This window comes from Nematolebias whitei, chromosome 2, assembly GCF_014905685.2.
Source record: "Nematolebias whitei isolate Nwh7 chromosome 2, NemWhi1, whole genome shotgun sequence".
Lineage (NCBI taxonomy): Eukaryota > Metazoa > Chordata > Actinopteri > Cyprinodontiformes > Rivulidae > Nematolebias > Nematolebias whitei.
In genome coordinates, this window is record NC_056499.1 from 18,071,043 (window position 1) to 18,084,791 (window position 13,749).

General features: G+C 39.3%; 2 protein-coding genes across 2 annotated transcripts in view; one reads left to right on the forward strand and one right to left on the reverse strand.

Annotated features, from left to right (window-relative positions):
- LOC119423193 (hexokinase-1) overlaps nt 1–5,270 on the forward strand; it is a 28,092-nt gene extending 22,822 nt beyond the window's left edge. The window contains exons 15-21 of the mRNA XM_037690603.1: nt 60–155; nt 241–340; nt 425–608; nt 723–878; nt 1,162–1,249; nt 3,048–3,193; nt 5,073–5,270. Of these exons, the coding sequence (XP_037546531.1) occupies nt 60–155; nt 241–340; nt 425–608; nt 723–878; nt 1,162–1,249; nt 3,048–3,193; nt 5,073–5,223 (921 nt within the window). The 3' untranslated portion in view covers nt 5,224–5,270. The remainder of the gene's footprint in view (nt 1–59; nt 156–240; nt 341–424; nt 609–722; nt 879–1,161; nt 1,250–3,047; nt 3,194–5,072) is intronic.
- A 4,660-nt stretch (nt 5,271–9,930) lies between these two features.
- tacr2 (tachykinin receptor 2) overlaps nt 9,931–13,749 on the reverse strand; it is an 8,340-nt gene continuing 4,521 nt past the window's right edge. Inside the window, exons 3-7 of the mRNA XM_037693529.1 lie at nt 10,937–11,131; nt 10,716–10,866; nt 10,502–10,621; nt 10,346–10,422; nt 9,931–10,219 (exon numbers count right to left, since the gene is read on the reverse strand). Of these exons, the coding sequence (XP_037549457.1) occupies nt 9,931–10,219; nt 10,346–10,422; nt 10,502–10,621; nt 10,716–10,866; nt 10,937–11,131 (832 nt within the window). The remainder of the gene's footprint in view (nt 10,220–10,345; nt 10,423–10,501; nt 10,622–10,715; nt 10,867–10,936; nt 11,132–13,749) is intronic.

The following is a 13,749-nucleotide window of genomic DNA, read 5'->3' on the forward strand; positions in this document are numbered from 1 at the left end:
TGTGTGTGTGTGTGTGTGTGTGTGTGTGTGTGTGTGTGTGTGTGTGTTTGTGTGTGCAGGGTATCTTAGTGACGTGGACCAAAGGGTTTAAGGCGACAGACTGTGAAGGAGAGGATGTGGTGGGACTACTGAGGGAGGCTATTAAAAGAAGAGAGGTACAGCATGAGGAGACACATTATTTAGTTACCACAGTAACAGCTCTGTGCAGGAGGAGAAATCATACTGTGTGCTGTTTTTAAGGAGTTTGACCTGGATGTGGTGGCCATAGTCAATGACACAGTGGGAACCTTGATGACCTGTGCCTATGAAGAGCCCACCTGTGAGGTCGGACTCATTGCTGGTCAGTTTACTTCGTTTTCATTCAGTACGATGAATATTTGACTCCCTGCACTCAGTTCCTCTAATGATCACCTCTGGTAAACAGGAACTGGCAGTAATGCATGCTACATGGAGGAGATGAGGAACATTGAGATGGTCGAGGGTGATGAGGGTCGGATGTGTGTCAACATGGAATGGGGGGCCTTTGGAGACAACGGATGCCTCAACGACATCCGGACAGAGTACGATAATGCTGTAGACGACTTTTCTCTCAACCCGGGAAAACAAAGGTGCCGAATAAAGGAAAAAAAATCAAATGTTCTGGCTTCATATGCTAATGTCACAGTTATAATCTAATCCATGCCTGTGTGTAATTTATGCTCTGTTTTCTTGTGAATTTGCAGATATGAGAAAATGTGCAGTGGCATGTACCTCGGAGAAATTGTGCGGAACATCCTCATAGACATGACCAAGAAAGGCTTCCTGTTCAGGGGACAGATTTCTGAAACTTTAAAGACCAGAGGCATCTTTGAAACAAAGTTCCTCTCACAGATAGAAAGGTAATGGGTTTGTGTCGTGATTCCGGCTCTAAAAGCTGCAGTGTGTGGCTGTAGAAAGAAATTAAATTAATATACAAAACTGTGAGGTGGACATTGCACTGTATTTGCACTCAAAACTGAAAATGCAACAAATTATTAATTTTGTTATCAACCAGCTGCCATCAGGTTTTTTTCTTTTAAATGTAATGCAAATAGAGACTGGAATTGTACACAAGGGTTTCTGCTACATAACCCATAAATGGTGTCAATAATGAACCTCCTGAACCCATGTTTCTCTCTCCAGTGACAGACTGGCTTTGCTGCAGGTGAGAGCCATCCTGCAGCACTTGGGGCTGGACAGCACCTGTGATGACAGTATCATTGTGAAAGAGGTAGGGGAGCCAGATGTTGGTGAGCCTAACAAATTAAATTGTGTGTTGCTGATTCAGCATTCATCCTGTTTGCACGATTTTTTATTCCTCCACACGTTTTTTGCAATCTTACTGCTTCTGCAGGCTTTGCGTGTTTTGAGTCATTCATATATCAAACTGTTCAGCTCGTTCTGGAGATGGGTGCTATGGCTTTTGTTGATTTGTAACTACTTTTTATACTTTTCAAAAAAATATTTAACTTTATTTACAAAAATGTTACCCATAGAAATATATTAAGACCTTTTTTAAATCCTTTAAAAACATTGCTCTATTTTTACTTGCTGTACTTATGTTTAGCTTTTAGCTACTATTTTGCTACTTTTATCTTTTAACTAACTTTTTGCTACCCAAGTTCATGCTCAATAATTCAGGTATAAAATCCAACAATGTTCAGTCAGGTCATCTGAACAGTTTATTTTTTTGCTGAGACGTTTCTTCCTTCATCTAAAGGACTTCTTCAGTTCGAGAAGCCACCAACCAAAACTGATTCCCACAAACAGCACATTCCATAGCGTAAAAAAAAATCAGTTTGCTGGTGCTAAGATGGCCTCTGGGGCCCGCCCTCTTCTTCGTCAACTCCTCTGAGACAGTCATGCCAAAGTGGTTCAAAACACCAAAGTTCATGTTCAACTTTTGCTACTTTTAGCTTTAGCTTTTAGCTATTGTTTTACAGCTTTTTACTACAATTCTGCTATTATCTACATGACCTGACACAATAGCAAATTTTGCTGGGCGATTAATTGTCTCATAAATTATTGCGATAACCGATAATATTGTTTGAAATTTTACATTAATTAATTATTGCCAAATTTAAGAAGAAATGTTGGTTAATTTGTTTTGCCCATGACCCAAAATGGAAAAAGCAGATAAACGATAAGGGACGGATGGAATTTGTTTTGCATGTAGTACCTTTTTTCGACCACCGGATGGCAGTGTACCATACCATACCATTTTATTTATAGAGCACTTAAAACAGCGACAAGGCCAACCAAAGTGTAAGACACTTTGCATCAAAGGATGGATAGTGAGGGAGCGAGCAACGTGTCTCTTTAAGAAAAATGGGAGTGAGGCCCCTTGACGTGACATGGGCTGTCTCTCTTCGGTTCTCAAAAAGGCGGACACTCTGTGTGATTTGAGCTCTTTAGCATAGCATTTTTCACACAGAGCTTTTAATAAAAAATCAGTAAACAAGTTCTCAGCTTCTTTTTGCAGAGAAAAACTTTTACACGAAGGCACGGGTTTCAACCATGAATTTTGGAGCTTCAACAAGACGGAGGTTTTTTCCTGAGGTCGGCCTGTTAGCTTAGCTCGTAGCTTAGCTTCTCATCTTAGCTGCTTTTAATGATCTAAAAACGTGATTTTGGATGGTTAAAATGCATTTTAAAGACTAAAAAGAAAGGGATGGGTCAGTGAAGAGCACCGGAGTTGAGGATTTTGTCATCCAGTGTCCAGTAGAAAGAGACACGAAGAAACTATAAAGCCGATAAATGAAAACGAGGTTGATAATTTTCATTTATCATGCGATTAATTGATTTATTGTTTTTTGTGACAGGCCTATTCACGATGAATACAGTTCAGTCTGAAACAGTGGCGAATCCCGTTACAACTCTTTTTCAGTGTCTTGTGAAAGAGAAGAAAGTGTTCGTTCACTTGCAACAGATTTGTCAACGCTGTGTTTGTTTTCCAACTTCTGCCTCTGTTAACTTTGTGTGGTACAATCTGTTAGCTGTTGCAATATTGATAAGGTTTTCATTGTTAGGTGTGTGGAACTGTGGCACGTCGTGCTGCTCAGCTGTGCGGCGCAGGAATGGCAGCTGTCGTGGATAAGATAAGAGAAAACCGCGGACTGGACCACCTGAACGTCACCGTGGCCGTAGATGGAACTCTGTACAAATTACATCCCCAGTAAGTTCAAATCATCACAAATACAACTTACTAATAAAGGAGGTTAATGAAACTCACTGAAAGTAATCAACGTGTCTTACGAGCTCACACACTATCACGTGAGAATGTGCACGTCGTTTACAAAGTTTTACAAAAATGCTCATAGCTCTGTCCCTTCTAATCGTAAGATGATCTTAATCTTACACTCCGGCATGAAAGGCAGCAGGTGACATGCATTCCTTCTAAGAAAATACCATACCTTTAATTTATTTTCTTCCCTTCAATGTCAAGTCTTGATTTTGTCAGAACATTCCCTTATGAGGATTTGTCTGAATACACATTCAAGTGCCGACGTTTTCACTCTCAGCAGGTTCTTAATTTTTACTTTACAAACTTTTAAAAAGGAATGGAAATGTTAAGGGTCAAAGAACATGTTTGTTGCTGCAGCACCTTTTGCCGTCTTCAGTCTAAAATGATCTGCTCATGTCTCTGTAAGGTTCGTCTTTTCGCTTTAGTTGTCAGAAATGATGGAGGACCAGACATCTTTGCATTCTTAGTTTTACCACAAAGGTCATTTAGCAAGAATTCTGCAAATGTGTCTCGATGTGATGTCAGAAATCCACTACTAAATCTGAATGCAGAAAACTTCTCTGTTTTACCGCTCCAGCAAGGTTTCTAAAAATCATTTTTGTGGATTTTGTGTCATTATTTTGACAGACAGACAGAAAACAGCTGCAAAAACATAACCCCACCAGAGGTCATAAAAGCTTCAGACATGTGAATAACATGCCTTTGTACAATGGTGCATAGTCAGTCAGGTTAAGTCAGGTTTTTGCAAAGTTACTGTTGAACATGTGACCTGTTATTAGCTGCACAATAGAATAGAAAAACTACTGGTGTGAGTGAATATTTAAACTGTTCAACCTGTTAAACATGTGATCCTTAAGTTTCCAGCTCTGACTCCTCCACATTCTGTCTGATTTAAAACGAAAGTTTACCGTATTTACCGCTGTAAGCGTCGCACCACACTATAAGTCGCATCAGTCCAAATATGTGTAATAAAGTGGAAAAATCAATAAATACATTGCATCTAATATGCGTCACCGCTGACAACCCGGAAATGTGGGCCGGTGTTGTGCCAAAAATCGATTGGCTGCCAAATGGTGGCCGCAGGAGCGTGCGCGGGAGTACTTTAACAAGAATTTAACAAGACTAACACCTAAAAACAATTATTTGTTTGCTTGAAATTATAGCAAAGGTGTGTCTCAGTCTAACTTTTCCTTAATAAATGCACTTCGACGGTCAAATCGGATGCATTTCAAAAGCCGATACGCGGAAACACGAACGCTCAGAGGGCGACTTGGTCCATTTCTTCGAAATTTAACAAGAACCACCTAAAAACAATTATTTGTTAGCTTGACTTTATAGTAAAGGTGTGTCTCAGTTGAACTTTTACTTAATAAATGCACTTCAATGGTCAAATTTGCTGCATTTCTCCAGGGCGGTGCAGCGAAATGAAGCTGCTTTGACGGTTGCTCCAGGCAGATGACGGTGTCAGGCTGTTGCAAGCCAGTTGTGTCATTAATAGCCACTTTTACCTATTACATGATACAACAGCATACCATACTGCAAGACTGCCATCTAGCGGCTGAAAATGGAAGTGTTCAATATTCTCAGTGAGAATGAATGAAGGTCATATCTCAGCCAAAAATTGGTTTATAAATATGGAAGAAAAAAAACATAAATACATTGCTTACGTCGCAGGGCATGCAAATTATGCAAAAAAACTGCAACTTATAGGGCGAAAAATACGGTAACTAACCCAAATTAGATATTACCATTATGGCTTTTTAATTTTATTTCTTTGTGTAAAATGATGTAAAATCTCTTCTCTGTCTAGTTTCTCTGGGATCATGCATCAGACCGTTGCTGAACTGGCTCCTCAGTGTACCGTCAACTTCCTGCTGTCAGAGGACGGCAGCGGGAAAGGAGCCGCTCTCATCACGGCTGTGGGTTGCCGGCTCAGAAAGCAGGAGCTCAACAGTAAATAACGGCAAAAGAAAATCTCCTGTTTCGTTGTTCTCACTCCAAAACTCCCAGCAGACATCCCACCTTTTCCACAGATTGTGTCATTTTCTTCCAAATCAAGCCATGGCACTCCAGTAGCTGCTTTAGCTCGTGCCTACAGGACACAGACACTGGGAGACAGATTCTTCTGTTGTGTAGTTAGATTATTTTAATTATTATATTTTGTAACAGTACCTAATCTTTTAGTGTGTTGCAGTTTTGTCTTTTTTTTTTTTGTGTAAAAAGTAAAACTAGTATAATACGTGAAAATAAGGATTTCCGACACACTCCTGTAATGCTCCTCTGTTCCCATCTGGTGGAACCTTCTAGTTACTGCACTCTTTCGACATTCAGAAGAAGCGGATGATAAAAAGGCACGTTTTAGACCAAAGTGTGTCTGCTGTATGCATCACACTGTTTGTACAGGAAGACTAAATAAAAGGGATATGCAAGAGTGTATAAATTGTACCGAGATAAAAGTAATATTTTTTCTCTTAAAGTTGTAAAACCTTACCCAGATTTAATGCAATATGTTATATACAATATTGTTATTTATTTTATTTCTATGTTGGGGAATGTTCATGAATATTACTATTATATGATGATGCACACAGAAGATGCCACTGACATTCGCTGCTTGTTATCAGCGCTTCATCAGCATAAATCGGCTGTTTGACGTGTTTGTCTGTTATGTATCGTGAACTACGTCATGCTGTTGGTACTAATCCCAGCTGTGGAAAAACAGCTGTCAGTTTATGATGTTTTGGCTGTTCTCATCACCAGCATGGTGCTAAAAGGAGGGCCAAAGAGACAACAGTCCAAGTGTAGAAATGTGCTTCTAACATCTCAGGAAACTCTAGGTTTTCACTTTCACATCTTTTACTTTAAGGTTCTTCATTTATATTTAGTTTTAATTAATTACAAATAAAATATCATAGTGTTGGTCACCACATTCATGCTATTTTTAAAAAAATGTGAATTTGCCATCTGTGTCGAGGCTGGTCCTTTTTGATCAAATGTTGGAGAAAACTATATTTTCTGAGTTCAGTTCAAACACAGTAACTCTGTGGATAAATGTTTTGCCTTCATAACTTTTACTGTCATCTTTCTTTAGGTAATTAAACTAAAACGCAGCGAACTGTCCTGACTGTCAGGATTTAGTTTTTTTCAAGGACAGCTTCTTTAATGTGTCCTAAACATGGCTGCTTTAATGTTTTCCTCAAATTCAAAAGACAAAATCAGTTTGATCAACCAAAACTCTTACCAATCTGTCCTCACTTTTGTTCTCAAACCTTAGATGTGTTTGGTTAAACGCTGACGCTCAATAAAGTCCAACGTGTGTTCATCTGATGTTGTCTTTGTAGGAATTTCACACAAATGTTTTGTTCACTACACATACCCCTAAGCCAAAGAGAGGATATGATGTTAAATATGTGAACGCACCCTTTAAACAAATTAGATGTTAATGGTTTCGCATAACATCGTGCTGATAACACCAGAGTCTGGCACAAAAATGACAAAAAGTTGTTTTCTGCAATATCTATTCATTATTTCTTGTCAAACAGAATGTAAAAGTTACATTTGGATTGCTTGTTCTGGATTTTTTTATTGAAATAGTTGACCAGTGCATCCGTCTGATCGGGCTGTTGGATAATTTAATTATCCTGTGATCATCAACTCATTAAATAAATAGCCACAAAGAGGACAACGAGAAGATCTTTATTAGCCCAGGTTTAATCCTGCAAGAGGAGCAGCGTTGAAATACAAGCATCAAGATGTTAATGGCGCTTTGTCTCCAAGGTCTGCTCACAGGCAGTATAAGGAAGTGTCTTTTTATATCAAGACAGAGGCGAGGTGAAGACAACCTCTCAAGACTACTCTGCTTTCCAGCTTAGGGTCTTGAAGTTTATCAGTTGCGCAGGTTTAATGCACTTGCAGGCTCCACTTTGCAAAGACAAAACAACTTCTCCACACACATGGTTCTATGGCATTTGACAGTAGTAAGTGAAACATCCATGACCTTTACATCCCCCTTCACGGGCCACTGAAGGTGACCAATCGGAGCACGCTGGGCTTTTTTTATTTTAAACGATTGGCACGGTCTATAAAGTAAATGCAAATATTGTTTTTTTTCCCCTCTTTTTTTAACAGTGAAATTTTATTACCACTCATCAAAACTTAATACTGACTGAATGAAGGTCACAGTATTAAAAAAATCAGTCTAGCTTTGTGCAGGCAACAAATACAGATGTTTCACAAAGTTACAAGTGTGTATCGTACAAGTTAAGTGTATTTTTTTAACCAATATCCTGAAATCATAACACACATGAGGTACAGTGCCTGTATTTAAAAGATCACAAGTTCAGTATTTACAGTTTTACTCCTTATTCACACTTAAGTGAAATATTAAACTTTACTGTAAATATTTTAAGACAAGTCAAATCACAATACATAATAAATATGAATGCACACCAGCACATTAACTCATACGTCCAAATCAGACAATAAATATGCAGGGCTATTGTTATTGTTGTTTTAAATGTATACTGTCATAAAAAAAAAAAAACAAGTGGGAGGATCTAACCTTGTTGATGATCACATTTTTCTCCTATTAAATAAAATCTACAGCGACTGTAGGTTTGCAGCTGCTGAAATGTCAGGTTCCTAATTCTTGTGCTTGGACAGAAAATAAACCATCTAACAAACACTTATTGTTAATGTTGAATTTCACCATTAAAGAAAACATCAGTACAATAAATTACACAAACACAATCAAATGCTCTAATTGTGACAGACTTTGTGTTAAAGCAGTAAAAACACCTGACTTTGTTAAGGCTCGGTGCTGGTGTCGCTGAACTGTTTGTCCGATCAGTCAAACCACTTTCAAATAGAAAAATTCACCAGAAGACAAAAAAACCCACACCATCGGATAAAAACAAAGATGCTTCATATTCAGACGTTCTCAATAGCAGCAAAATTTACAGTGTCACAATCTGTTGCTTTTTTCAGTACGCACAGTATTTTCAGTGAGATAAACACTTAGGAGCAGCACGGTGGCTCAAGTTGCTGCCTCTCATAGAGCAGGTTCCCGGTTCAAATCCCAGTCCGGGGGCCTTTCTGGGTGGAGTTTGCATGTTCTCTCCGTGCATGCGTGGGTTTTCTCCGGGTACTCCGGTTTCCTCCCACAGATCAAAAACATGCATGTTAGGCTGATTGGTAACTCTAAATTGTCCCTAGGTGTGAGTGAGAGAGTGAATGGTTGTTTGTCTCTATGTGTCCTTGTGATGGACTTGCGACCTGTCCAGGATGTCCCTCGCCTCTCATACAGTGATAGCTGGACATGGGCACCAGTGAACCCCGCGACCCCCCCAAAAAAGAAGCGGGTAAAAGATAAAGGATAAACACTTGTGATGGTAGTGCTGTTTCTAGTTGAAAAGTCACAGGGTTGTTTTCCTGTATTTTTAAATTTTTTTCATTTAGCCTTTATTTATACAGGTAGTCTCGTTGAGCCACGAGAACTAATTTTCAAGAGAGACCTGTTTAGGGAGCAGATGGGGTTAAGGGCCTTGCTCATGGGCCCAGGGTGGGGTGAATGAGGGTGGGGGCAGGTGTGGGTGCTTCACCTACCCCACCCACATTTTTGATGTTGTCGGTACCGGGGCTTGAACCGGCGATCTTCCGATCACAGGCCCACCTTCTCTATCCTCTGCACCACCAATCCCCCTGTATGTTCTCCATGTGTGTCTTTTCGAGCTTTTTAAAGTTCTCTGTGGTCCAAAAACATGCAAGTAAAAGATTGATAACTAGAAAGTTCCTGGAGAAACTTTGATGGAGACTGCCATGTGGCACCTATTTAAAAATTTAGTTTTTACAGTACTATGTGTTGGGGTTCACTCTCAGCTACCATCATACCCAATTTCAGCTCAGTATCCCAAAGAATGACTGAGATAGTCAATTTAGAGTTTTCAGAGGTAGTTGTGGAGGCCATCTTGAAACAAAATGGCTTCAAAAATCAGAGACCTCCTCAGTCTAGGTCATGTGACCTCACTGTGGCAGTTAGAGGCTGTTAAAAGTTCCGTCAGGCGTTTTGAATGAGAAAAATGGTGTCTTTGTTTGCAAATTAGGTTGCCATGGTAACTTGAAACACCAATGAAAGTAATAGCACACATCACGGTGCTGAGCCGGTCCTTTTGATGTAACATTTGTGGGAGTACATGTTGCGGTTCGGGCCGTATTAAAGTTGATAGAAGAGCAAGACCCTTTTCAGGTGGCTGCCTTTGTAGGCAAACCTCAATCAGCCAAAGGATGAAGGTGCATGTTGTTTTTTTGTTTGTTTGTTTGTTTGTTTGTTTCTGCGGGTCTTGTTATGAATAGATTTGTCTGTTGAGGGCACGCCATGTTTCTTGCTTTGTTAGACTGAAGCCCCTACAAGATCCTGAAGGAGGTTTGAAAAACCTTCCTTCCCTCAGTCAGATCTGTGCATGTACCTCATGCACCATTAACCAGTGTAACCGGTGACAACATCCAGTGAGCAGCTCCTTCCTCCAGGACTTTCTTCTGCAAACAACAACAACAACAAAAGTTTCTTATCAGCTGCTGACCTTTCTTTTTCCTAAAGGTCTGCAGTCTTTCTGCAGTCTTTCTGCTGTCTCGCTGCCTTCTCAGTTCCAATGTTTCTATCAGGGTTAGTTTTAAAGTCCAGGGCTTTGCTCCGTATATTTGGCAGCTGAGGTTGTTAAATCCATCTTCTTGGGCAGATGTGACTTGGATGTGCTGCATGTCTGTTTTTTCCTCTGCAAACATGCATCTCTCTCCGTGCTGTTAGTTTTGATGGAGGCGTGCGTGTGTGACGTTTCACTGCGTCGGCTGCGCGTCACTGTGGCTCTGAAAGTGTTTTTGTGCTGCAGCTCCATCCTGTCCTCCTCCGACACGTTGATGAAGGGACACCAAACAAAGGCGTGACGGAAACCGGCACGAAATCTAAAACAAGAGAAGGGAGCGTGTTCTCAACTGTTCAGAGGTCTAAACGTGTAAAACGTTCATTTTTGAGACGTTGCAACGACTTAAATAGTCGAGGCAGGCAGATGCGTTCAAATATTGTTGTACCTTTGATTTAGACAGCAGTAAATAATAGGATTGTACATGGTTGAACTCATGGCCAACCAGAAAATGGCCAGATATACCTGACAAAGAAACAAAAGCTGCGTTAACAACAGATAGCGTCATGGATAAAGTAAGTAAAACAGATAAGTTGTTACTAACCTGCTGAATGTAATGCTGTTTATAAATGTCTCTGTTAATTGAGCCCAGAATGAAGTAAATATGGTAGGGCATCCAACAGAGAGCAAAGGTCACCACCACGACCACCATCATCTTCACCACCTGCAGGACGAAGAATCACAGACTCATGTTCCCGTCGTGCATCTGATGAAGGAAGTTGTTTTCTCACTATCTGAACCGTAATGAACAGATGGACCTTTCTCTTGGCTGTTATCTGGCTGTGGTAGTGATCTGAAGCCTCCCCAGGGATGTGGCCACCCCACAGTGATCGGCCAACTAAACTGTAGGTCACCAGCATCACCAGCAGAGGGACCAAGTAGATCAGGAGGATCACGGCAAACTGATAGCTGCACAAACACAAATGGAGGAGAATCAAGAAAATAAAAATAATGAACACTTGTGCTTTCCTCCTTTTACCTTAGTTGATGTGTTCCTCCATAATCATCAGGCCAGTCCACCATGCACACAGTTCTGGGGTAGTAAAATCTTGTCACACTGTAGTAGCACTGAGGGAAGGCCAGAGAGAACGCCACCATCCAGATCACAGCAATCACCACTTTTGTGGATGTAGAGGAGAGACGAGGCTTTAAGGGATGGATGATGGCCATGTACCTTAAAAATCAAGAAAACTTCATTCAGTTTGCAGGAATGGATGTGAAGAACAGAACATCAACTCTGGACATTGTTGCAATAGGCACCAAGTCGGGAAAAAACATCTCTTTTAAATAAATACTCGTTTTGTGGATGGTAGAGGTCCTGTCAATGTTTAAAGGATGAAAACACTGTTTTATAGAGTTCATAACGGGCTGTTTTCTTTGCTTGAAAAATCAATAATGCTTCGATTCAAATAATGGGGAACAATTTTTTTATCTACCCCTTAAAATCAATCATCATTTTGAAGTGTTAAATGGTGATTTTGCAGCAGCAGCTCTGTTGAGTTCCCATCAGTTTTAGTGACAGAGAATCAGAAACGGGTTTATCATGCAGTCAGTTATACCATGGCAGAAAATCGACAAATAAAGCTCGCTCTTTGTCTCCGAGCGCCTGCCTGAGCAGCAGACACAATCCAATATACTGACAATTACTTTCAGTTCCAAATATAAATCATATTTATCTGAGGTCATAACACAGAGGAGGTGTGCTTTTTAGATGGGTGGTACGTGTCTACATCCAAACGGCCCAAAGCTTTCAGTGTAATGTGATTATTTTCCACACCTGTCCGTGGTGTTTTATCTCCTGCATAAGTTCATTTGGAACATGTGCTGGTGTTGGTTATGGTAACCTGACTTTAACTTAGTTCGTTTTAATGGACCAGAATAAACAAACAAAAAAAGATAAAATAATACATTCTTAATAAACAGCAATAAACTCGTCATTATTTTGTTTAATTATTGAGTTATAAAGATATATTGATGCAACTATACGTACTGAAGCATTCAGTTAACAGTGTGCCTCATTTGCATGAAGATTAAATTTCCTTTTGAAGTCCACCGTTTTGAATTTTATGATTAGTACAATTGTATAATTGGGTAGTTTGCTAGATATTAAATCAAATATAGCCCCAAGATTTCATTATTATTATTATAATTTCTAATGACCCTGCTCTTTAACTCGTTTTGGTTGATGTAGTAATGTGTTTCATCAGCGTCCCCGTCTCCTAAAAGATTAATATTGTTGCTGCTTTATTTTAGGGGCAGCAGAAAATTGCATCCATTGTTCTGGTTTAAATCCATTCGTTGCAGTCGTTTGGTCAGAACTGATTGTCTTCTGCAGCTGCTAAAAAACAACAACAACAAATAAATAAATAAGTTAAATAAAACCATAGAAAAAATCTGAAAGAAGATCCCACACTGGAATTTAACAGAAATAATATATTAGATTGAGCAACTTTTCCATCTGAGTTGATATCTGCACATGGCTGATTTATCTTCTGTCCCAGGAGCCATGAATCAAACAGACAGCGTGCTGAATATGAATAAATTAGTCTAATTAATACCAGTTGTGCAGTGAACAAAATGAAAAATGAATCAGAAGAATCCAAACTCTTTAGCTGATCTTTAAAAAGCATGCACAAGATGTTTGGAGTAAATACATTTTATTTTAAAGGCAGCAAAATAATCAAATTGTCGGTTCTATAAGAAAACATGAAACTACAATTAAGAAAAAAAAATGTAGAAACTGATCAGTTTAATTAAAAATCTGAAATGTAAGTTTTAGTTTGCCACATTATTTTCTTGAAATTGTCTGGATATAAAATAGGCTGTTGTGAAAAGTAAGTCCTCAATCATCGTTTGGAAGCTGTTAAAACCTCGTGTCATTTGGAAACTCCTGGTTTCTGAACTGCAGCTGGTCCCAGTGTTCCAGCTCCATTAAAAACTGCTGTCTACAGTTTGAAGTTTCCCTCCTACTTGTGGTTTTGGTCTCCTCACTGTCAAGCTGTGATGATTGCAGAATGTCCCCTTAAAGGACTTTCAATTAAAAATCAACACAAAAATTCATGTTGGATTTTTCAGTCTCGCTTTGTTTTCTTGTCAAAATAATGTTTTTTTTTTCATAACACAAACTGATTCTTTGACTTAATAAACGTTTTGTTCAGATTTCAGTCAGCAAGACTTTCAATTTATCGGTCATCAAGTATTTATAGCATCAAATTCATTATTTGGGAATTTAGGGTTAAAACTCTGAAAGGGAAACAATCTGAGTCTCAGTTCTTTTCTCCTCTAAATATTTTATTTGTCTTTAACAGCAGCTTTTTATGAAGAAAACCTTTAAACCATTAGCAAAGTTAAGTCAGGTCCTCTGGACGGTTTCTTTTATGTTTAAACGTTTCGTCTGTCATCCAAAAGACTTCATCAGCCTCAACAAACTCAGTCTTATAAATATCACCTTGACATCAGGTCAACCAGTTTGATGGTGCTAAGATGGTTTCTGGAGTCCGCCCTCTCCCCGGCCGACTCAGTCAGCCATGGCCAAAGTGGTTCAAACCATTTAAGTCATGTTCAATAATCCAGGTAAGAAAAGTCTAACAACGTTAATCAGGTCCTCTGGACGGTTTCTTTTTGTTGAAATGTTTCAAAAATAGAAACCGCCCAAAGGACCTCACTTTTTACCTGGATTATTGAACATGACCTTTGATCTTTTAAACCTCTAGTTTTTAATGCAACATTTTTCAGTCAGGTCATCTGGACAGTTTCGTTTTTATTGTGCTGAAACGTTTCGCCTTCGATCCG